This window comes from Rhinopithecus bieti, unplaced genomic scaffold (genome assembly GCF_001698545.2).
Source record: "Rhinopithecus bieti isolate Rb0 unplaced genomic scaffold, ASM169854v2 scaffold_11380, whole genome shotgun sequence".
Lineage (NCBI taxonomy): Eukaryota > Metazoa > Chordata > Mammalia > Primates > Cercopithecidae > Rhinopithecus > Rhinopithecus bieti.
The window spans coordinates 3,929,640-3,955,008 of record NW_016807225.1 but is presented as its reverse complement, the minus strand read 5'-3'; the positions used below and the strand labels follow the sequence as shown (position 1 = coordinate 3,955,008).

The 25,369-nt window shown below is 41.3% G+C and overlaps 2 protein-coding genes across 7 annotated transcripts in view; one reads left to right on the top strand and one right to left on the bottom strand.

Moving 5' to 3' along the window:
* NOXRED1 (NADP dependent oxidoreductase domain containing 1) overlaps nt 1-22,737 on the top strand; it is a 28,980-nt gene extending 6,243 nt beyond the window's left edge. For 4 of the 5 annotated variants that reach the window (XM_017880638.1, XM_017880641.1, XM_017880640.1 and 1 more), the window contains exons 3-7: nt 9,538-9,731; nt 16,163-16,343; nt 17,061-17,212; nt 17,803-18,025; nt 21,115-22,134. In XM_017880638.1, the coding sequence (XP_017736127.1) occupies nt 9,538-9,731; nt 16,163-16,343; nt 17,061-17,212; nt 17,803-18,025; nt 21,115-21,289 (925 nt within the window). In that variant the 3' untranslated portion in view covers nt 21,290-22,134. Of the gene's footprint in view, nt 1-9,537; nt 9,732-16,162; nt 16,344-17,060; nt 17,213-17,802; nt 18,026-21,114; nt 22,135-22,607 lie in introns of those variants that run through there. The other variant, XR_001887085.1, reaches the window with a different exon arrangement.
* Nucleotides 22,738-24,956: 2,219 nt separating this feature from the next.
* The window catches only part of SAMD15 (sterile alpha motif domain containing 15), a 15,012-nt gene continuing 14,599 nt past the window's right edge, over nt 24,957-25,369 (bottom strand). For both annotated transcript variants that reach the window (XM_017880635.1, XM_017880634.1), the window contains one exon: nt 24,957-25,245. In XM_017880635.1, the coding sequence (XP_017736124.1) occupies nt 25,146-25,245 (100 nt within the window). In that variant the 3' untranslated portion in view covers nt 24,957-25,145. The remainder of the gene's footprint in view (nt 25,246-25,369) is intronic.

The window sequence follows — 25,369 nt, the reverse complement described above, 5'->3', positions numbered from 1 at the left end:
AGCCTGTTTTGTTTTATAAACCATTTATAAGTCATAACCTTCTTAAAAAGCCAAGTTATCTGATTTCTCAAGTCTGCAGATTTGAAATAGCAAACTAGAAAGAGTGGGCGTATCATAGGAAAGGAATGCACTCACATCTAATAGCAATCAAAATTGACAGCTGTCTCAGACAATGGTATCATTGACAGTGGTATCAGTAAGATGTAGAAATAGGAAGCTCCAGACTTTGTAACCTTGAGATACTAACTTAACAATAATATATGGTCCAAAAGCCTTTATGAAAACTCCAGCAAGCACTTAAGAAATTGTAGTACCCCGGAGAGGTACAAATCCAAGAATAGCTGCATTTACACATGTAAGAAAAGCCATTGCAGTTCACCTAAGATATTCCTTTCCTCAAGCCAGCCTCAGGTGATCAGGAGAAAATGCCTAATTTGAGGCTTCTCCCTTGGAGGGAAAAAGAAAAATGGAATGTTTGTCCACTGTTCTACCTTTTGAGGGGCTGTCTGAGGGATTGGTTTCTGTCTCACATGACTTGGAGCACTGATGAGGAACCAACATATTTTGGATGAGAACAGGATCACTCAGTGACTTGTTGCAGTACAGAGAACATGCAGTACTGCAGATAGATACCAGAGTGAGGAAAAGATTATGAGTCCCTGCAATAGAAACAGGCAAAACTCTTTAATTGGGAAATTCCAAACCCAGCCCCAGAGAAGACTCATTCCTAGAAAGATTTGACAGGCCCCAGAATCTCTAACTGGGCTGATTGGGAAAGATCTTCCCCTGTATGGTGCCAGTCTGTAAAGATTGGGAGAGACCTGACTGTTCTTTCAAAAGCCCAAATCCAGCAAAAAATAAAAAGGCAACGTTGCTCAACCATAGGAACAAACTACTGCAGAAACCAGCCCTAAAGAAATAGATTTATGAGATACCTAACAAAGAATTCAAAATAATAATCTTAAAGAGGCTCAATGAGCTACAAGACGCAGAAAAACAACTAGGCCAGGCACAGTTTACAGATTAATTTGTAATTACAGGCCTGTAATCCCAGCAATTTGGGATGCTGAGGTGGGAGGGTTATTTGAGCCCAGGAGTTTGAGACCAGCCTGGGCAACATAGTGAGACCCTGTCTCTATGAAAAAAAAAAAAAAGTGATGAAATCAGGAAAACAATACATGAATAAAATAATATCATAAAGAGAAACTAAGAAAGAACCAAAATTTGGAGCTGGAGAGCACAATAATTGAATTGAAACAACTCACTAGAGTGGTTCAGCATTAGACTTGATCACACAGAAGAAAGAATCAGCAAACTTGAAGAGCAGTTATTTGAAATTATCAAATCAGAAGAGCAAAAGGAAAATTAAGAAAAGAAGAAAATCTAGAGGACTTACGGGATACTATCAAGTGGGTCAATATATGCCTTATGGGAATGTCAGAAGGAGAAGAGAGACAGAGCAAGGTGCAAAGAGCTTATTTGAAGGAATAATGGCCAAAAACATCCCAGATCTGAGGAAGGAAATGGACATCCAAATTATTCAAGAAGCTCAGAGGACTCCAATTTGGATGAACCCAAAGAGGACCACACAGAGACACATTATAATCAAATCATCAAAAGTCAAAGGCAAAGAATACTGAAAACTGCAAAGAAAAAGCAACTTATCACACACAAGGGAGTTCCCAGAAGACTATCAGTGGCTTCTCACCAGAAACATTACAGGCCAGAAAGGAGTGCTTGATATATTCAAAGTGCTAAAAGGGGAAAGAAAAAAAAAAAAACCTGTCAACCAAGAATACTATATCTGGCAAAACCTGTGCTTCAAAAATTAAGGAGAAGCTGGGCACGGTGGCTCATGGCTATAACCCCAGCACTTTGGGAGGCCGAGGTGGGCAGATCAATTGAGGTCAGGAGTTCAAGGCCAGCCTGGCCAACATGGTGAAACTCTGTCTGTACTAAAAATACAAAAATTAGCTGGGCATGGTGGTGGGCACCTGTAATCCCAGATACTTGGGAGACTGAGGCAGGAGTATTGCTTGAACCCAGGGAGGCAGAGGTTGCAGTGAGCTGAGATTACACCACTGCACTTCAGCCTGGGTGACAAGAGCAAAACTCCATCTCAAGGGGAAAAAAAAAAAAAAAAGAAAGAAAGAGCTTCCCAGATAAACAACAACAACAACAAACCTCATCACTCCTGGACCTGCCTTACAACTAATGCTGAAGGGAATCCTTAAGTTGAAATGAAAACATGCTAGTCAACAACACAAAAGTATACAAAAATAAAAAGCTCTCTGGCAAAGGTGAAGATATAGCCATATACATAATACTGTGATGGGTGGTACATAAATCATTTTTAATTGTGGTATAGGATTTAAAGATAAAAGCTGGCCAACTGTGATGGCTCACACCTATAATCCCAGCACTTTGGGAGGCCAAGGCAGGAGAATTGCTTGGGCTTAGGTGTTTGAGACTACTAGCCTGGGCAACACAGGGAGACAACATCTCTTAAAAAAAAAAAAATTAGCTGGGCATAGTGGCACACACCTGTGGTCTCAGGTATTTGGTAGTCTGATGTGGGAGGATCGCTTGAGCCTGGAAAGTTGAGGCTGCAGTGAGCCATGATCATGTCACTGCACTCCAACCTGGGTGACAGAGTGAGACCCTGTCTCATAAAAAGATAAATAAAATATATATATAAATGTAAATAATATAGAAATAATAAAATGTAGAAAATAAAATTATAAATATCAATAAGTATAAATATAAATAAATAATAAAAATTAAAAATAGGCTTGGCACTGTAGCTTACGCCTGTAATCCAGCACTTTGGGAGGCTGAGGCAGGCAGATCGCTTGATTCCAGAAGTTCGAGACCAACCTAGGCAATGTGGTAAAATCCTGTCTCTACTAGAAATCACAGAAATTAGCCAGGTATGGTGGTATGTGCCTGTACTCCCAGCTACCCGGGAGGCTGAGGCAGGAGGATCACCTGAGCCCGGGAGATCAAGGCTGAAGTGAGCTGTGTTCACGCCACTGCACTCTAGCTTGGGCCACAGGGTGAGACCCTGTCTCAAAAATAAAAATACTAAAAAAAAAACTATTACTATAAAACCATGCTAATGGTTAAAACATATCCAAAAGATATAATTCGTGAGATAAATAACAAAAAGCAGAGGCAGGGAAAGATGAAGTAGAGTTTTTGTAAATGATTGACGTTATCATCTTAAAATAGGTTGTTACAACTATTTTATGATTTTATGCAATTTCCTATGGTAACTACAAAGAAAATATCAACAGAAAAAAAGAAAATAATGTAATTACAAAAAAAAAAATCAGTGAAACACAAAAGAAAGCAGCAAGAGATGAAAAGAGGAACAAAACTGCAACACATGGAGAAAAAACAAAATGGCAGTGATAAGTCTTTCCCTATCAGTAATTATTTTAAATGTAAATGGATTAAGCCCATCAATCAAAAGATACCAAGTGACTGAATGGATTTAAAAAAAAAAAAAAAAAACAAGATCCAACATATATCTTATCTTCAAGAGACTCACTTTAGATGTTAGGACACAAATAGACTGAAAGTCAGAGCATAGAGAAAGATAATTCTATGTAAATGATAACCAAAAAAGAATAGGAGTGGTCATACTTGTATCAGACAAAATAGATTTTACGTCAAAAACTGTCATGAGAGACAAAGAATGACATGATGATAAAAAGATCAATTCACCAGGAAGATACAACAATTATACATGTACCTAACATCAGAACATCCACATATATGAGGCAAATATTGACAGAACTGAAGGTAAACAATTATAGCAGGAGATTTTAATACCCAACTTTCAATAGTGGATAGAACAACCAGACAAAAGGTTAGTAAGAAAACAGAAGACTTGAACAACACAATACACCAATTAGAACCTAACAGACAAGTGCATAACACTTCACTCAACAGCAGCAGAATACACATTCTTTTCAAGTGCACATGGAACATCTTCCAGGATAGATCACGTTAGGTCACAAAACAAGTCCTAACAAATTTAAATAGATTCAAATCATACCAACTGTCTTTTTTTTTTTTTTTTTGACCATAATAGAAGGATACTAGAAATAGCAGAAGAAAAACTAGAAAATTCACAAATATGTGGAAGTTAACACAACTCTTGAACAACCAATGGATCAAACAGGAAATCACAAGGAAAAATTGAAAATATCTTAAGTGAAAATGAAAACAACATACCAAAACGTATGGGTTGCAACAAAAGCAGTACCATGAGCAAACTTTATAGGAGTAAATGCCTACATTAAAAATAAGAGTGGCCGGGCACGGTGGCTCAAGCCTGTAATCCCAGCACTTTGGGAGGCCGAGACGGGCGGATCACAAGGTCAGGAGATCGAGACCATCCTGGCTAACATGGTGAAACACCGTCTCTACTGAAAATACAAAAAACTAGCCGAGCGAGGTGGTGGGCGCCTGTAGTCCCAGCTACTTGGGAGGCTGAGGCAGGAGAATGGCATAAACCCGGGAGGCGGAGCTTGCAGTGAGCTGAGATCCGGCCACTGCACTCCAGCCTGGGTGACAGAGCGAGACTCCATCTCAAAAAAAAAAAAAAAAAAAAAAAAAAAAAAAAAAAAAAAAAAATTAAGAAAGATCTCAAATCAACAGCCTAACTTTTTATACTTCAAAGAACTAGAGAAAGAACAAACTAAACCCAAAGTAAGCAAAAGGAAGCACATAATTAGATTAGAATAGAAATAAACAAAATAAGACTATAAAAACAATGGGGAAAAAAAAGTCAACGAAAATAAGAGCTAACAGCCCTTTCCTAGACTAACTGGTAGAGAAGAGAGAAGAATCAAATAACAAAATCGGAAATGAAAGAGGAAACATTAAAATTGATGCCACAGGCCAGGTGTGGTGGCTCACGCCTGTAATCCCAGCCTGGGAAACAATGCAACTCCCTGTTTCTACAAACACAAACAAACTGATGCTGTTGAAGTAAAAAGGATCTTAAGAGTAAGAGTCTACTATGAACAATTACATGCCAACAAATGGGATAACTTCAAAGAAATAGAAAAACTCCTAGAAACATACAACCTACAAAGACTGAATCATGAAAAATTTTAAAGATCTGAAGAGAACTATAACTAGTAAGATTGACTCAAAATAATAATACACTCCCAAGAAAAGCCGCAGGCCTGATGACTTGACTGGAAAATCTACCAAACATTTCTTTTATTTTTTATATATTTTTAGACAGAGTCTCACTCTCTCACCCAGGCTGGAGTGCAGTGGCGCGATCTCGGCTCACTCCAACCTCCACCTCGCACGAACCCTCCACCGGGTTCATGCGAGTCTCCTGAGCTGGGATTACATGCACCTGCCACCACGCCTGGCTAATTTTTGTATTTTTCATAGACACGGAGTTTTACCATATTGGCCAGGGTGATTTCAAACTCGTGACCTCAGGTGATCCGCCTGCCTTGGCCTCCTAAAGTGCTGGGATTATAGGCATGAGCCACCACACCTGGCCTTACCAAACATTTAAAGAAGAATGAACAATCCTCAAACGCTTCCAAAAAAATTGAAGATGAAGGAACACTTCTGAACTCATTTTATGAGGCCAGCATTACCCTGATACCAAAACCAGACAAAAATAATGGAACTACAGACCAATACCCATAATGAATACAGATGCAAAATTCCTCAATAAAATACTACCAAACTGAGTCCGATAGCTTATTAAAAGATTTATATGGCAAGTGCAATGGTTCATACCTGTTGAATTCCAACAATTTGGGACAGTGAGGTAGGAGAATCACTTGAGCCCAGGAGTTTCAAACCAGTCTGGGCAACAACATGATGAGATTTTGTCTCTATACAAAATTTTTAAACATTAGCTAGGTGTGGTAGCATACACCTGTAATGCCAGCTACTTGGGAGGTTGAGGTGGGTGGATTGCCTGAGCCTGGGAGGTCAAGGCTGCAGTGAGCTGTGATTGTGCCACCACACTCCAGCCTGGGTGACCAAGCGAGACCCTGTCCCAGAAAAAAAGAGAAAGGATTATACACCATGACCCAGTGGGATTTATTTCTGGAATGCAACAGTGATTCAACATGTAAAATCAATCAATATAATGCATCATATTAACAAAATGAAGAACAAAAATAACATGATCATTTTAATTGATGCAGGAAAGGTGTTTGACAAAATTCAACACCTTTTCATGATAAGAACACTCAGCAAACTAGGAATAGAAGGAAATTATCCCGATATAATAAAGGCTATATATGAAAGGCCCACAGGTAACATCATATTCAATGGTAAAAACTAAAAGCTTGCCAGGTGTGGTGGCTCATGCCTGTAATCCCAGCACTTTGGGAGGCTGAGGAAGGTGGATCATGAGGTCAGGAGATCGAGACCATCCTGGCTAACACGGTGAAACCCTGTCTCTACTAAAAATATAAAAAGTTAGACGGGCATGGTGGTGGGCACCTGTAGTCCCAGCTACTCAGGAGGCTGAGGCAAGAGAATGGCATGAACCCGGGAAGCGGAGGTTACAGTGAGCCGAGATCACGCCACCGCACTTCAGCCTGGACGATAGAGTGAGACTCCGTCTCAAAAAAAAAAAAAAAAAAGTCAAAACTCAAAGCTTTTCCTCTAAGATCAGAAACAAGGCAAAAATGCCTACTCTTACCACTTCTGCTGAAGTACTGGAAATCCTAATCAGAGCAATTAGGCAAGAAAAAGAAATAAAAGACATCCAAACTGGAAAGCAAGAAATAAAATGGTCTCTGTTCACAGATTATATGTTTTGTTTGTTTGTTTGTTTGTTTGTTTGTTTTTGAGACAAAATCTTGCTCTGTCCCCCAGGCTGGAGTGCAATGGCATGAGCATAACTCACTACAACCTTGAACTCCTGGGCTCAAGTGACTCTCCTGCCTCAGCCTCCTGAGTAGCTAGGACTACAGGTGCACACCACCACACCCAGTTAACTTTTAATTTTTTTATAGAGACAGTGTCCTGCTATGTTGCCCAGACTAATCTCTAACTCCTGCCTTCAAGCAATCCTCCCACCATGGCTTCCCAAAGTGCTGGGATTGCAGGCATGAGCCACTGTGCTCAGGCTGACATGATCTCACATGTAGAAAACCCTAAAGATTCCATTAAGAAAAAAACTGTTAGAAATAGTAAACAAATTTAGCAAAGTTGCAGGATACAAAATCAACATACTAAAATTAGTTGCATTTCTGTACACTAATGAACAACCTGAAAAAGAAATTATGAAATTAACATTTACAATAGCCTCCAGTAGAATAAAATACTTAGTAATAAACTTAGTAAGGGCATGAAAGATTTGTACACTGAAAACTACAAAACATTGTTAAAAGAAATTAAGGAAGACACAAATAAACTGAAAGACATCCCATGTTTATGGATTAGAAGACTTAGTTTTAAAATGTCCATACTACCTAAAGCCGTCTACAGATGCACTGCAATCCTTATCAAAATCCCAATGACATTTTCATGAAGATAGAAAAAAAATCCAAAATTCATATGGATGAAGCTTGAGGACATTATGATAAGTGAAATTAACCATGTATAAAAAGACAATACCACATAATTCTACTTACATGAGGTATCTAAAGTAGTGAAACAGAAAGTAGAATGGTAGTTTCCAGGGGCTGGGGAGAGAGAAAAATTGTATAGAGTTTCAGGTCGGGTGCAGTGGCTCACGCCTATAATCCCAGCACTTTGGGAGGTGGAGGTGGGCAGATCACTTGAGGTGGGGAGTTTGAGACCAGCCTGGCCAACATGGAGAACCTCATCTCTACTAAAAATACAAAAATTAGCTGGGCGTGGGGTGTGGTGGCATGCACCTGTAATCCCAGCTAGTCAGTAGGCTGAGGCAGAGAATTGCTTGAATGTGAGAGGTGGAGGCTGCAGTGAGCTGAGATTGTGCCACTGTACTCCAGCTCAGGCAATGGAGGGATACTCTGTTTTGAGGGGAAAAAAAAAAAAAAAAGCATATAGAGTTCCAGTTTTGCAAGATGGAAAGGTTCTAAAGATCTGTTGCACAACTGTATCTATCCTGTATGTGTCTGTCTATCTATTTTTTTTTTTTTTTTTGAGATGGAGTCTTGCTCTGTTGCCCAGGCTGGAGTGCAATAGTGGATCTTGGCTCACTGCAACCTCCACCTCCCAGGTTCAAGAGATTCTCCTGCCTTAGCCTCCTAAGTAGCTGAGACTACAGGTTTATACCATCATGCTGGGCTAATTTTTATATTTTTAGTAGAGACGGGGTTTCACCATGTTGGCCAGGCCAGTCAAACTTCTGACGTCAAGTGATCCACCCACCTTGGCCTCCCGAAGTGCTGGGGTTACAGGCGTCAGCCACCACGCCTAGCCACAATGTGCATATAATTAATACAACTGTACTGTGCACTTTAAAAATGGTTATGATAGTAAAGTTCATGCTGTGTGTGTGTGTGTGTGTGTGTGCTTTTCCTGAGACAGGGTCTTGCTCTGTCATTCAGGCTGGAGTACAGTGGCACGAGCACAGCTCACTGCAGCCTCAAACTCCTGGGTTCAAGCAATCCTCCTGCCTCAGCCTCTGGAGTAGCTGGGACTACAGGCGTGCGCCACCATGCCTCGCTAATTCTTGTATTTTTTGTAGAGACGAGGTCTCACCATATTGCCCAGGCTGGTCTCAAACTCCTGAGCTCAAGTGATCTACCTGCCTTGGCCTGTCAACGTATTGGGATTACAGATGGGAGCCACCGTACCCAGCCTGTGTTTTTTAACCACGATTAAAAAAAAAAAAAATGACAGATGTCTGCACAGAAACAAACAAAACATGAGGGGACTGGCCCACAATGTGTTATAGACATTACAGTATGCTATATAATAGTGACTGTTCACATTGGTGTACTGAGCCAGTGAAATGATTAAATATTCAGACTGTTTAACCAGGCAAGCATAATACATGTAACAAAGTATGTTCATTTAAAACATTTTAAATTTTGGTCCCTTGAAAAGGGTTATACTTTTGTTTCTGGAAAATTAACTCAGGAGGAACATTTCATTCCCTAGTGAGGCTGGATAAATGACACACAGTTGCAATGCCTTATCTACGAAGTACTTAAGGTGCCACCAAGCACCTTAAATGACAAAGCAGAAAACATCAGAGATTGACAGTTAAGAAGAACTAGGCCGGGTGCGGTGGCTCATGCACTTTGGGAGGCCAACACGAGTGGATCACGAGGTCAGGAGATGGAGACCATCTGACTAACATGGTGAAACCCCGTCTCTACTAAAAATACAAAATTAGCTGGGCTTGGTGGCGGGTGGGGAGAACTGAGGCAGGAGAATGGCGTGAACCTGGGAGGCGGAGTTTGCATGAGCCGAGATCACCCCATTGCACTCCAGCCTGGGTGACAGAGTGAGACTCTGTCTAAAAAAAAAAAAAAAAAAAAAACAAGAACTACAGTGTGTGCACGTATTTATGTATGTGTCTGTGTGTTCATTCTCCAGAGCATCATTAAATGAGAATCAAAGTTCCAGACATCTCTCAATTGACTCCCTTAATTCAGCCAGTCCTGAAGAGTTTAAGGTGGGCATCATTGGAGGTGGCCACCTTGGGAAGCAGCTGGCTGGCACACTGCTGCAGCTCGTCCCCGTCCCTGCTGAAAGCCTGCGGATCTCCACTCGGAGGCCAGAGGCTCTGGGTGAGCAGCGGTGTGTGGGAGAAAGGGGGCTTGGTTGTGCCGTGTAGGTGTCAACAGAGCCATTTTGAAAGGGTCCTCTAAAGAGGAGTCCTTGCATACAGCGTGTGGAGTTCTCAGCTTGCTAGACCTAAGAAAGGTTAGAAGCATGACTTTCTCTCTTGTTCTTTAAAGCAACTTTTTTTCTCCATGTATATGTTTTATATCCATCTCTCCTTCCTGTGCCTTTGGTGGTGAATTATCTTTCTGGATCTTTGATACAGGGAAGCTTTCCATACAGAGTTCAGATCTTCTAACTGAATCAGTTAGGGTCTGGTTGGGTGTTATACTGTTCCAGGCATTTGCAGTTGGCCTTATGTTTTTAAAAATGACATTTACTGGCTTTTAAAAAATGTTTTGTGGTCGGGCGTGGTGGGCACACCTGTAATCCCAGCACTTTGGGAGGTCAAGGCGGGTAGATGACGAGGTCAAGAGTTTGAGACCATCTTGGCCAACACGGTAAAACCCTGTCTGTACTAGAAATACAAAAATTAGCTGGGCGGGGTGGTGCATGCCTGTAGTCGCAGCTGCTCAGGAGGCTGAGGCAGGAGAATCGCTTGAACCCAGGAGGCAGAGGTTGCAGTGAGGTGAGATCACGCCACTGCACTCCAGCCTGGCGACAGAGCAAGACTCCGTCTCCAAAAAAAAAAAAAAAAAAAGTTTTGTAATGATTCCATTTATGGTGATAGAAATGCAAACAATGATTTCTTCTGGGGAGATGGACTGAGAAAGTCCCAAAGGAACTTTTTCTGGGGAGATGAAAATGTTCTATATCTTGAGAGAGGTATGGGTTAAATGGGTGTATGCTTTTGTCAAAACTGATCAAACTATATACTTCATATCTGTGTGTTGAATTATATGTAAATTATACTTCAATAATAAAAAATATAAAATAATATGCATACTGTAGGAAATTTGTAAGGAAGGCTACAACTACCTATAATCTACTCAGGTTATCATTTCCTCCCCATGTTTTTTTTTCTCTATATCAGTAATTGACACTATATATAGTTGTTTGTATTCTGCTTGTTTTACATAATGTATCATGAGCATATTCTCATACTGTTTTAACATTTTTTGAAATAATGATTTGCCCACGTCTGTAAGCCCAGCACTCTGGGAGGCCGAGGTGGGCAGATCACCTGAGGTCAGGAGTTTGAGACCAGCCTGGCCAACATGTTGAAACCCAGTCTCTACTAAAAATACAAAAATTAGCCAGGTGTTATGGTGGGTGCTTTTAGTCTCAGCTACTCAGGAGGCTGAGTCAGGAGAATCACTTGAACCCAGGAGGCAGAGGTTGCAGTGAGCTGAGATCGCGTCATTGCACTCCAGCCTGGGCGACAGAGTGAAACTCTGTCTCAATCAAGCAATCAATAAGAAATAATGATTTTAAGCCCCTCCACTTCCCACAATAGAAGGTTACCCCAGCAGGCTTTGAGCACACTCCCTTGCTTCTCCCTAGCAGGGTGTGCTTGCTGTATCTGGTGTTTGGATGCACAGACTTTGTAGTTGTGCCCAGCAGTGGCTGAGACCACCAGACACCCTACACCATTCTTCCTTGCTCTGTTTTCGTCTCAGGACTTAAAATGTTAATTATATTAGTAAGAGATTAATGTAAAAAAAAAGATTTTAAGGTTGTGTAGTATCCCAAAGTATGGATGTACTATAATTTATGTTAACTGTACCTTATTTAGTTGAACTTCCTTGTACATAATTTTCCAAATAAAGTTATTAGGTCAAAGAATTGGTACAGCTTTATTAATTTTTTTTTTTTTTTTTTTTTGACACTGAGTCTCGCTCTGCTACCAAGGCTGGAGTGCAGATTGTGGAGAGTACAGTCTTGGCTCACTGCAACCTCTGCCTCCCAGGTTCAAGCAATTCTCTTGCCTCAGCCTCCCCAGTAGCTGGAATTACAGGCGTACACCACCATGACCAGCTAATTTTTTTTTTTTTGTATTTTTAGTAGAGACAGGGTTTCACCATGTTAGCCAGGCTGGTCTTGAACTTCTGACCTCAGGTGATCTGCCCACCTCAGTCTCCCAAAGTGCTGGGATTACAGGCGTGAGCCACCGCGCCCAGCCCTAAAATATTTCTATACAATAAATGGCACACAGTTAAAAGTGTACAATTTGATGTTTTGGCATGTATACTCCTGTGAAACCATCACAAGGTAATGAACGTATCCCATCACCCCTAAAAGTTGCCCCTTGTCTTTGGTAATCTCTTTCTGTCCACTTCCCTGTAGCTCTCCACCCAGGAAACCAACAATCTGATTTCTGTCACCATAGATTAGTTTGCATTTTCTAGAGTTTTATATAAATGGAATCATATAGTTTATAGTGTTTTTTTAGTCTAACTTCTTTCACACTGCATAATTTGTTTGAGATATATCCAAGTTGTTTTTTTTTTTTTTTTTTTTTTTTTTTTTTAGACAGAGTCTCACTCTGTCGCCCAGGCTGGAGTGCAGCGGCACAATCTCGGCTCACTGCAACCTCTGCCTCCCGGGTTCAAACGATTTTTCTGCCCCAGCCTCCCAAGTAGCTGGGATTACAGGCGCGTACCACCATGCCCAGCTAATTTTTTGTTTTTTTAATAGAGACGGGGTTTCATCATGTTGGCCAGGCTTGGTCTCCCAACTCCTGACCTCAAGTGATCCTCCCACCTCAGCCTCCCAAAGTGCTGGGATTACAGGCGTGAGCCACCATGCCCAGCTGAAATATATCCAAGTTTTTTTATGTATCAATATCCTTTTTTATTTCTGAGTAGTATTTCCTTGAATGATTATTCCACAGTTTATTCATTTGGTTTACTTAGGCTGTTTCCAGTTTTGGCTATTACAAATAAAGCTGCCATGAATACGTGTATATAAGTGTTCATGTGGGCAACTACTTTCATTTTTCTTGGGTAAATACCTGGCAGTGAAATGGCTGGGTCATGTGGTAGGCATCTGTAATTTTTAAAGAAACTTCTAATGTATTTTTTCAAATTGACCTCCCAAAAGGTTTTCAGGTATACTTTTTTACCAACATTGCATAAGAACACCCATTTCACTACACCCTGGTCAGTGCTGGGATCATTTTTAACATCACCATTTTAATATGCTTTAAATTATTTTCTTGTTTTAATATGTCTTTCATTAATCACTAGAAGAGTTTTATTTTCTTAGGTTTTATTACTATGTCATATTTTTTTGAGGTGCTTTTGACCATATTTTCTGTTGGAGTGCCCATATTTTTCTTACTTTATTTATGTATTTATGTATTTATTTATTTTGAGATACAATCTCACTTTGTCACCCAGGCTGGAGTATAGTGGCATGATCTCGGCTCACTACAACCTCCCTGCCTACCAAGCTCAAGTGATTCTCATGCCTCAGCCCCTCACGTACCTGGGATTACAGGCACACACCACCATGCTCAGCTAATTTTTGTATAATATTTTAGTAGAGACGGGGTTTTGCCATGTTGGCCAGGCTGGCCTTGAACTCCTGGCCTCAAGTGATACACTCGCCTTAGCCTCCCAAAGTACTGGGGTATAGGTGTGAGCCACCGTGCCAAGGTTTATTTTTCTTATTGATTTGTAATTTTTTTCTTTTTTGGTTTTATAAATAGAGACAGGGTATCACTGTAATGCTGAAGCTAGTCTTAAACTGCTAGGCTCAACCAGTCTCCTGCGCCTCACCCTCTGAAAGTGCTGATATTACAGGAGTGAGTCACCACACCTGGTCATTTTTTTTTTTTTTCCTATATTCCTAAGGAAACTAGAAAAAAATCTTACCAACTGGGCATGGTGGCTCACGCTGGTAATCCCAGCACTTTGAGAGGCTGAGTCAGGTGGATCACTTGAGGCCAGGAGTTTGAGACCAGCCTGGCCAACATGACGAAACCCCATCTCTTCTAAAAATACAAAAATTAGCCGGGCATGATGGCACATACTTTCAAATCCCAGCTACAGGGGAGGAATGAGAATTGCTTGAACCCAGGAGGCAGAGGTTGCAACGAGCCAGAATCGCACCATGCACTCCACCCTGGATGACAGAGCAAGACTCTGTCTCAAAAAAAAAAATCTTACCACTCAAGGTATATTTATCCCATCAATAGGACTAATATACGTGATATTTCAACAAAGTACATATATTCTTTGCAAAGCAATGTATTTATTATAATAAAATTATAGTTGTAAAATGTCAGTGTGTGTTGTGTAAGGAAACAAGAATTCAAAATGCTCAACATCAGCTTCTATGCACGTGAAAAGAATGAGAACACCACATGAGAGAATGATAGATATGCCTGTTTTGTAAACTTTGTCCTGTTGTATTAGTCTGTTTTCACACTGCTATAAAGATACTGTCTGAGACTGGGTAATTTATAATAAAAGAGGTTTAATTGACTCACAGTTCTGCATGGCTGTGGAGGCCTCAGGAAACTTACAATCATGGTGGAAGGTGAAGGAGAAGCAAGTACCTTCTTCACAAGGTGGGAGGAGAGAGCACACAGGGGAAACTGCCATGTTTAAACCATTAGCTCTCGTGAGAACTCCCTCCCTATTATGAGAACGGCATGGGGAAACTGCCTCCATGATCCAATCACCTCACACCAGGTCCCTCCCTCGACACATGGGGATTACAATTCCAAGATGAAATTTGGGTGGGGGCACAGAGCCAAACCAAATCATCTGTCATTCTTCCAGGTTTATCAGTATCTAGATAACCTCAGCATTACATTTGCCATGTACTCTCAGTGGCTAACATAAGAAGTCACTCGCCAATGTCTGTTATATTCTGTTTTCCAATGACATTTATGACATATCACCAGATATGAGTGTACACTTTAGGTTTATACTTTTGAAAATCCATATTGCCTCATGCCCATAATCCCAGCACTTTGGGAGACTAAGGCAGAGGGATCACTTGAAGCCAGAAGTTGGAAACCAGCCTGGATAACATAGTGAGATCCTATCTCTAGCCTAAAAAAAAAAAAAAAAAAAAAAAAAAATGAACTACCAGTGAGTGTTTTTATGCAACTACATGAGTTGTGAGTCTTTCTTCATTTATAAATATCCTAATAAAATTAATTTGTATATGCTTTACAGAAACTGTTAAATATTTGCAAACTCCTCTCAGCCTCTGATTTATACCTTCCACTCTCCTAGTCTTTTCCACCACCTCAAGTCAGCAGCTCTGTACCTTTGGAAAAGTCATATGATTTCTTGAATCCTCAGTCTCCTCATCTGTAAAATGAGACTGCTACTCATTTCTGCTTCATAAGGTCCTTGTGGGGGTTACACCTTAGACACTATAAAGTACTTTGTACATTATCTGACACATGGTTATCCTGCAGTACATTGGAGTAAAAGGCTTCTCTGAGATTTTTTTTTTCTTCCTAAAAAAAAAGTCTGGGCAGCACATGGTGGCTCATGCCTGTAATCCCAGAACTTGGGAGATGGAGGTGGGAGGATCATTTGAGTCCTGGGGTTTGAGGCCAGCCTAGGCAACATAGTGAGACCTTGTCTCTACACAAAATAAAAAAATTAGCTGGGCATGGTCACACTCACCAGTGGTCCCAGCTACTTGGGAGGCTGAGGTGGGAGGATCCTTTGAGCTCAGGAAGTTGAGGCTATAGTAAGCCATAATCACACCACAGGTGACAGAGCAAGACCCTGTCTTAAAAAAAAAAATCCGGGGCTGGGTGCAGTGGCTCACGCCTGTAATCCCAGCACTTTGGGAGGCCGAGGTGGGCGGATCACAAGGTCAGGAGATCGAGACCACGGTGAAACCCCGTCTCTACTAAAATACAAAAAATTAGCCGGGCGTGGTGGCGGGCGCCGGTAGTCCCAGCTACTCAGGAGGCTGAGGCAGGAGAATGGCATGATCCCAGGAGGCGGAGCTTGCAGTGAGCCGAGATCGCACCACTGCACTCCAGCCCAGGGGACAGAGCGAGACTCCGTCTCAAAAAAAAAAAAAAAAAAAAATCAGAAAAATTCTAGCATTTGATCTAAAAGTAAGATAAAGATGAATTGTAGGCCAGGTGTGGTGGCTCACACCTGTAATCCTGGCACTTTGGGCAGCTGAGATGGGCAGGTCATCTGAGGATGGGAGTTCAAGACCAGCCTGGCCAACATAGTGAAACCCCGGCTCTACTAAAAATACAAAAATTAACTGGGCGTGGTGGCACGTGCCTGTAGTCTCAGCTACTACTGCTGCTTTAGTACTAGAGTTAGGGCATTGCTGCATGGCTTTTAGAAGTCCTGTAGGAAGGAATATCTTCTGATTTATGGAGCAACAAGACTTGGGTTGATTTACTGAGCTAAAATAATGATCACCCTCTCCCCATAGTTGATGTTCAGGTCAAACTCCTTAGTACTGTGCTCTTTCTGTCTTCCTTTTTCCCTTCCAGGTGAGCTCCAGAAGCTGGGAATCAAATGCTTTTACCACAATGCTGATCTGGTGAGTTGGGCCGACGTGATATTCCTCTGCTGCTTGCCATCTCAGCTGCCTAATATCTGCGTAGAAATTCACACCAGCCTTGAGAAGACCAGCATTGTGTACAGCTTTGTGGCTGCCGTCCCACTACCCAGGTATCTTGTTAGGGTGAGAACGGAACTGGCACAACTGTCCTGTCTCCCTGTCTCTGACTTCTGCCTCCCACCTCCACTATAGCCCCTACCTCTTAGAGCTGGTCATTTCTAATAATAAGGGGGAAGCAACTTTATCTGTAGAAGAACATAGTTAGCCAATCTTTTTCGTAACTTCCCTGCTTACCCACAAATAGTACCCACAAACCATTTTTGTTGCTGTACAAAGGTTTACAATTGCAATAGAACATTTATTCCCATTACTTGAACACTGAAGTATTCTCCTTGTGCATCAATGAGAAGAGAAATCATCAGTCAATAACATGAAAAGCTACTGAAAGTATGTGTCAAGTATTGTTTCTGCACACTTAGTTTCTAGCCCAGTGCCTGGCACATAACATTCAATAAGTAAGGATTTGTACATTATCTGACACATAGTTATCCTGCAGTACATTGGAGTAAAAGGCTTCTCTGAGATTTTTTTTTTCTTCCTAAAAAAACAAGTCTGGGCAGCACATGGTGGCTCCATCCATCCATCCAGCACATCCATTAGGTGGATGAACGGTCCAATTAATTAGTGTTCTCAGCACAGACCCAGACCCACATTTATCTCTGAGCTGTGTGAGGGAGTCTGTTTATGGGTTGGATGTAAACACAGTGGGTTATGTGGTCATTTATTCCAGTCCTGGCATTGCACTCCCTGTCTTGCTTTACTTCCAGGCTGAAACTACTGTTGAACCACACCAATATCTTGCGGCCTCAGTATCAGTATGGTGAAGATTCTGTCAGCATCTGGGGGGCCAATAAGAAAGTCATAGCTGCTCTCCAAGATCCTACGATTCTTCAAGCTACCTGTCCCTACAGTCCTGCTGGTCATGGCTCAACATATTTCTGGCATTCTTTTGAAAATTACTTTCCTTTTGGCCCATTGCTATCTTATTAAATCTCTCTCTCTCTCTCTCTCTCTCTCTCTCTCTCTCTCTCTCTGTGTGTGTGTGTGTGTGTGTGTATGTGTGTAAGGCACAAGGTACTGCAGGAGAACTACTTAGGAAGAGCTGAGAAGCCTGATCATTTGGACTTCTTAAGGACAAACTAAAACCAAAAGAGGAGATAGCTCATTTCAATAGGAGGATGTAATGTTGGACTAAAATGGCTTTTCCCTGTTCTAATCTTGCAGTTTTCCCCAGTTCCTTCTCCTTATTAGCGACGACTATTCTAGAGACACTTTTGCCATTAGCAATGTCCACATTAGTCGTATCTGTCCGCCTTTGGGATGGTCAACACATGATATATTATAAAGGGCACAAGTAGGGCTTGTTTATCTTGTGGTTCATATTACCAACCTGTCTTGGAAAAAAGGTGGCTATTCAAAAGGTGGCTATTCACTGTTGGGGTTTATTCTAGGTTCTCTGCAACTCATTTTGGTGGTGCTAACTGGTATTTACCTTCTCACTGATGTGTAGGGGAATAATCCTTAAGATCAAGTGGTTGGAGGGAGTGTTTTATGCGGCCCTAAACATATGCACAGCAAGAAACATGGCCCACTCCCAAGTGCTGCAGCTTCTGAGTGAACTCTTTCTCTCCGTGCACTTTGAAGACTGTGGGAAAGACACAGCATCTTGCCCAAAGTTTCAATTAACAGATTTTGTCAGCAAAGCCTATGGCAAGAACTTGTCTCAGGAAAGGTAAGGGCATCAGACAGCTGGCCATTCTCATTTCTCCCAGACTCTGCTTAGTTAATGCTTTTTTCTTTTATCCTTTCATGTTCTCTTTAAACACTGATAAAATCATACCTTTCTGTAAAGAATTTCAAAGAGTGGAAAAGTAAATGTCATCCTTTGCCTTCCAAATCCTGTTTCATAGATTTCACCTCTAAGAGTTTTATATTTTATCTATGCATTTACAAAGATTTATATTGTTATAATGTATATGCATATCTATTCCTATATATACAGTGTTAGACACATGGGAACTATGTATTCTGCTTTTGTACTTACTGTATCACAGCTACCATTCTATGTTAGTACAATCATAGCTACTTCATTTATGAGCAGCTACCTAGGTGTCTACCAGACACATTTATTTCATTAAATTTATTCACCCTGTTTCACTTGATAGAGATGTAGTAGTTCCTCCTCCTATCCCCAATTTTGCATTACAGGCTACTTTTACTTTTTTTTTTTTTTTTGAGACAGTCTTGCTCTGTCACCCAGGCTGGAGTGCAGTGGCGCAATCTCGGCTCACTGCAACCTCTGCCTCCCGGGTTTAAGTGATTCAAGTAGCTCAGCCTCCTGAGTAGTTGGGATTACAGGAGTGTGCCATCACGCCTCGCTAATTTTTGTATTTTTAGCAGAGACAGGGTTTCGCCATGTTGGCCAGGCTGGTCTCCAACTCTTGACCTCAAGTGATCCACCCGCCTTGGCCTACCAAAGTGCTGGCATTATAGGCGTGAGCCACTGTGCCCGGCCTGCTTTGAACATTCCTGTACTTTGCGCACTTGGACCAGTATTTTGGTGGCATATGTGAAAGAATCTCTGGGTCAAAGGTTATACATATTTTATATTTGATAGGTGTTCCCAAATTGCTCGTAAAAAATGTGGTACTTGTTTACATTTCTACCAACAGCATAGGAGGGTGCCACTTCTCTATTTGATAACTATCAAATAAATATTTTTGATCTTTGATAATCTAATATGGAAAGATTATTGCTCTTATTACTAGTGACTTCCATGTCACTAGATCCACTGGATGCTTTAAACTCTTTTTCTTCCTTAATTATTGAACATGCCATCCTTCTTGAAGCAGTCTCTTCTCTAGGCTGACATGATCCCTCCCGTTCTCATTTTCTTCCTGACTCCCCGGCCCCTCCTTTGCTAGCTCCTCCTCTGCCTCACCCTTAAATCCGGGTGTTTTCAGGGCTCTATCCTAGGCCTTTTTCTTTTCATGCTATACTTCTTTTCATTCTATACTTTGTTCCTGGTGATCTTTTCCACTTTGGGGACTTAGGTTGCCATCTTTACACTGACCATCTCTAGCCTAAATGTCAATGCTATGCCTAGGTAACAGTGTATTCACCATCTCCACTCAAACTCACCACGTCCAAAAACATACCTGCTCTTATACCTGCTCTTCTAATGTTTCTTACCTAATTATATGCTGCTTCACCAAGTTGTTCAAATCAGAACCCTAGAAATAATCCTAGATTCTTCTTCCCCTCTTATCTTTTGTATTCCAATCAGTCATCAATGGACAGTTTATGCCTGGCTAGGTGTTTTATTATTTGTAGAGACTGGGGTCTCACTTTGTTGCCCAAGCTTGAATTCCTGGGCTCAAGCAATCCTCCCGCCTCGGCCTCCCAGATTGCTGGGATTACAGGATTGAGTCACCTCGCCTGGTCTCTTAGTTATTTTAAATTCCCAGAAGATTATTCCAATATTCCTCCTATATGTGGTTCTGATGCTTGTTCTGGCTTTTCAAAGTGTGGGTTTTGGTGGCTTTTTGTTTGTTTTTTGACTTTAGTATGCCTGTTAACTTTTTCTTGATAGTCAGACACGATGTACCAGGTAAAAAGAACTGCTCTAAATAGGCCCCCCCCCTTTTTTTTTTTGAGACGGAGTCTTGCCCTGTCACCCAGGCTGGAGTGCGATAACGCGATCTCGGCTCACTGCAACCTCCGCCTCCCTAGTTCAAACGATTCTCCTGCCTCAGCCTCCTGAGTAGCCGGGATTACAGGTGCCTGCCACCACACCCAGCTAATTTTTGTATTTTTAGTAGAGATGGGGTTTCACCATGTTGGCCAGGCTGGTCTCAAACCCCTGACACTGTGATCTGCCCGCCTCAGCCTCCCAGAATGCTGGAATTACAGGCGTGAGCCATCGCACCCAGCCTGTAAATAGGCCTTTAATAATGTAGTCAGGAGCTGAGGAGGTGAAGTGTTCTATAGTCCTATAAGTAGGTCTGTCTTTGAGTGAGCCTGTGCTCTGGACTGTGAACTTCACAAGTGTTTCTCAGGTTTTTTCTCCTTCTTCAGTGGAACAGGATGGCTAAAGTGGGCTGGAGTTGAGGAGCCCACTGCTCCTTCCACGTGGAAGGGCAGACCTGACTGGAACTGGCTATTTCTCCTCCCCCAGGTCAGTCAGGCTCAGATAAAACCCCAGAAGGTTTGGCTCTGGTTAAATAGTTTCTCTCAAGGGCAGACCTTGCTAAGAACAGAATGCTCTGGCATATTTCAAAATGGTTCCTTTTCCTCTCCCTCTGATGGAAGCACAAGGGGATTTTTGTATTTTTGGTAGAGATGGGGTTTTGCCCTGTTGCCCAGGCTGGTCTCAAACACCTGAGCTCAAGCAGCCCACTTGCCTTGGCCTCCCAAAGTGCTAGGATTACAGGCATGAGCCACTGCACCCAGCCTACTTTTTAATCTATATAGCTAAAGAGGCTATCTTCAAAGCAGTAAGACTTCTTCCTTGCTTGATGTCCACGATCTTCTTATGTATGTTCTTTCTAAATTCAAGAAAAATGTTTTGCAAAGGGTGTCAATGTCAATATTATAATAATTCTGTAATTATGAATTCCTCTCCAAACGCACTTAGAGAAATGTACATAAGTGTGAGAAATCACCATTAAGTACACTTAAATCTACACATTGACTAGTTCTAGCTGAATTTCTAGTTTATGAAAAGGTCATGAGGAAAACTTTCTTTAAAAGATGTGTTTAACAGCCAAATCAGATATACTGAACAGACATAAAAAAGTAACAATTTTTCTTTCACCTCAGGCCTTTCCCCTGGTTTGATCTGACTGCTGTGCAACTCAAGAAAACTCCGTTTAGCCAGCATCTCTCAAGCAGTCCTGTTCTCCAAGACCACCTCACCCATCTGTACTGTGCTTCATTTGGCATCTCTCTAACCAAAGAACAGCCAGTCGTTTCCACAGGCTGTCCATCCCAATAAGAGAACTCGGGAATCAGGATTTTTTCCCACTCACAGATTTTCCCTACGATATTATGCCCTGATTATCACAATTGACTGTGGGAGTCTTGTGACTGTATTGTGTTTGCCACATGATAGACATCAGGAATTAGAAAACTGTACTGATGAGGAAAACGTAGAATAAAACAAGTGGTCCTATCCATCAATATGTATCTGGCTTTCAGAAGCAACTAGTGAAACTACACAACCTAACTTAAGTAAGCTGCTCCCGCAGAAAAGCCTTATTAATACAAATTATTTCTCTTCTAAAATTCAAGAAGTTATAATGTTATAAGTTTTAGACAATTACATACTGCAGCTTCTTTTCCAATAAATCAAATTTCAATCCATTTGCCAGCATTAGGTAGCTGGAAAAAGATATAGTTTGATTTTCTCACAATTTTGGATAGGGAAGTTAAGGTATGGTAAACCATCTTAATTGAATTATGGCTTCTGTCATGCTTACTTTGACTATATATGACTGTTCTGGTACTATCGTATTTACAGCTGTTCCCATTTAAACCATTTAAAAAACTGGTATTTAATGGCTAAAACTAACTTTGCAAAATATAGATCTGTATTGCAAATTTGTTGATTTCCTTTATGTTTTGCAAATACTTTTTGTCAATTATAAGAGTTGAAAACAACAGGGATGTCACTATGCTTTGTCATAGAACATAACCGCTGTTTGCTAAATGCTAAAGGGCTTTTGAACAAAACCTTTCGCTATATATGTAAATCACCATGGTCTTAGGTTAATCATTTACATTTCGTTTTTTTACATAATCGTGAGCCAGGCAAATGCAATGGTATGGTGTTAGAATGTTTTCTGAGGCCGGGCGCGGTGGCTCAAACCTGTAATCCCAGCACTTTGGGAGGCCGAGACGGGCAGATCACGAGGTCAGGAGATCGAGACCATCCTGGCTAACATGGTGAAACCCCGTCTCTACTAAAAAATACAAAAAACTAGCTGGGCGAGGTGGCGGGCGCCTGTAGTCCCAGCTACTCGGGAGGCTGAGGCAGGAGAATGGCGTAAGCCCAGGAGGCAGAGCTTGCAGTGAGCTGAGATCCGGCCACTGCACTCCAGCCTGGGCGACAGAGCCAGACTCCGTCTCAAAAAAAAAAAATTAAAAAAAAAAAAAAAAAAAAAGAATGTTTTTTGAAAAAATTTTGTTAGTCCAGTTTGGGAAAATATTAGGTTCATCATCAAATATTAACACTTGGCATGAATGTTCATTTGAGGCACTCTTGCTTCTGTCAGTGGAAAAACAGACGAACATATCTTTTACTATTCATTCAGGTGTAGGAAACTGGAGGTTCATCACTGTCCTTCAAGACTGTTGTTAGCCCACAGTTGTTTTCAGGATTAAAATGTGAGTTCAGGAAGAGAATGAGCAGTTAAATCTGTAAAACTAGAGGGGAACTGGAGCCATTCAGGTAATGAGAATATTTTATAATTTCTTTTTTTATTTTTATTTATTTATTTATTTATTTTGAGATGGAGTCTCGCTCTGTTGCCAAGGCTGGAGTGCAATGGTGCAATCTTGGCTCACTGCAGCCTCCACCTCCCGGTTCAAGTGATTATTCTGCCTCAGCCTCCTGAGTAGCTAGGATTACAGGCGCGTACCACCACTCCTGGCTAATTTTTGTATTTTTAGTAGAGATGGAGTTTCACCACATTGGCCAGGCTGGTTTCAAACTCCTGACCTCAAGTGATCTGCCTGCCTCAGCCTCCCAAAGTGCTGGGATTACAGGTGTGACCCACTGCACCCAGCCTATAATTTCTTTTGAGAAGTGCAGTCGTGGGTAGACTCTAGCCTAAATTTTATATTATAAAGACCTGGAAAGTACCACATAAAAGAACCTGTAAGCAAACCACAGAACCTATTTCATAGTGGTAAGCCATGTTTAGATATTTACATATTTAGATACATACATATCTAAAAAAATTTTTTCTTTTAAATTTTCCCTGATGCCAAAAGGAAGAGAGAACTTGCCCACTTTTTTTTGTAAAACATTTCATTTAGGCCGGGTGCAGTGGCTCATGTTTGTAATCCCCACACTTTGGGAGGCCAAGGCAGGCAGATCTCTTGAGGCCAGGAGTTTGAGACCAGCCTGGCCAACATGGTGAAACCCTGTCTCTACTAAAAATACAAAAAAATTAGCTGGGTGTGATAGCTCATTGCTGTGATACCAGCTACTCAGGAGGCTGAGGCAGGAGAATCACTTGAACCCAGGAGGTGGAGGTTGCAGTGAGCTGAGATCACACCATTGCACTCCAGCCTGGGCAACAGAGTGAGACTCCATCTCAAAAAAATAAACAAAAAACAACCATTTCCTTTAAAGAACTTGCCACTGTAAATCCTTTTACTATGCCCTTGAGATGTATGTAAATCTTTTTAAAAAGCTGAATAAGTCTCTAGCCATTTTATACTTCAGGACAGTTTCTTTTTGGGAGGCCATGGAGACATCTCTTTGAAATGTGAGCACTGAGGAGGTTGGTACTTTGTCTCCCTGTCTCTGTAGGAGTTTAGCCTAGGTACCTGGCTCCAAATAGTAACTTCTGCTTGTTGTCAAGACAGAAGTTTTATTTTTCCTTTGGACACAGATAATTAACATGTATGTCATGGATTGTATCTGCTCTGCCATCTAAAAGGGTGAGATTTGTCTTTGCAATCTCTTTAGCAGCTTGCCTGTGATGTGCATCATAGTTTAATGCTTATTCAAGAATAAAAATGTTTCTTTTCCGCATTTGTGGAGAGAATTCTCTCTCTGGAGTTGGCAGGATATTTTATTTTTAATTATATTTCCCCAACATGTTTCTACTACAAGGTGCATTACTAGAAGTTTTCAGTAATTTTGTTTTGCTTTGTTTTCTTTGTTTGTTTTAGAGTCTTGCTCTGTTACCTAGCTTGGAGTGCAGTGGCACGATCTCAGCTCACTATAACCTCTGCTTCCTGGGTTCAAATGATTCTCCTGCCTCAGCCTCCTGAGTAGCTGGGACTACAGGCATGTGCCACCATGCCCAGCTAATTTTTGTATTTTTAGTAGAGATGGAGTTTCGCCTTGTTGGCCAGGCTGGTCTTGAACTCCTGACCTCAAGTGATCTGACCGCCTCAGCCACCCAAAGTGCTAGGATTACAGACATGAGCCACCTTGCCCAGCTCAGGAATTCTTATAATTACCCAGAAAGATAAGCGTGACTATCTTTGTTTTAACAAGGGGTTAAATTGCAAAAACAAAGGGAAGGTACCATAAGTCAGAGACACAACTAGGAATGAAGCCAGCAGTTCTAACTCTGATCTTAATGAAAAGGAGAAAAAGGGCCAGGTGCAGTAGGTCACGCTTGTAATTCCACCACTTTGGGAGGCCACAGCGGGCAGATCAACTGTCAGGAGTTTGAGACCAGCCTGGCCAACATGATGAAACATCATCTCTACTAAAAATACAAAAATTAGCTTGGTGTGGTAGTGGGTGCCTGTAATCCCAGCTACTCAGGAGGCTGAGGCAGGAGAACCGCTTGAACCTGGAAGTTGCAGTGAGCTGAGACTGCACCATTGCACTCCAGCCTGGGCGACAGAGCAAGACTCTGTCCCAAAAAAAAAAAAAAAAAAATGGAGAAAAAGAAAACCAAAAAAGACCATACCTCTTCCCGCAAGTAATTTAGTTTGATCTTTCAAGCTCTGTGAAGCAGCTTTCTCCTATGGTTCAGTGCAAGGTAATTCCTCATTCTCTTCAGGGGCAGTTATTTCTGGACCATAATCCTGTAATCCTGCTGCTTTGACAAATTCAGATAAAGTCAAGGAATCAGATTTTATCCCAGTATGACCTTTTCGCTCTAAAAACAAGCCGATAATATCCCTATAGGGAAGGCTGATGGAGCGTTTGAATAATGGCTCTTCAATTTCCAGGAGCTCCCGCGTATGCCGAGAAATTGCCTGAAATGCAAGGATAATTTTTTAATTAGACTAACCTGAAAACACAACCAACTCAAAGAAGGAGGTTTATTTAGTTTTCTAAGCCTCTTGAATGTGAACTCCTTCTTTTTTTTTTTTTTTTTTT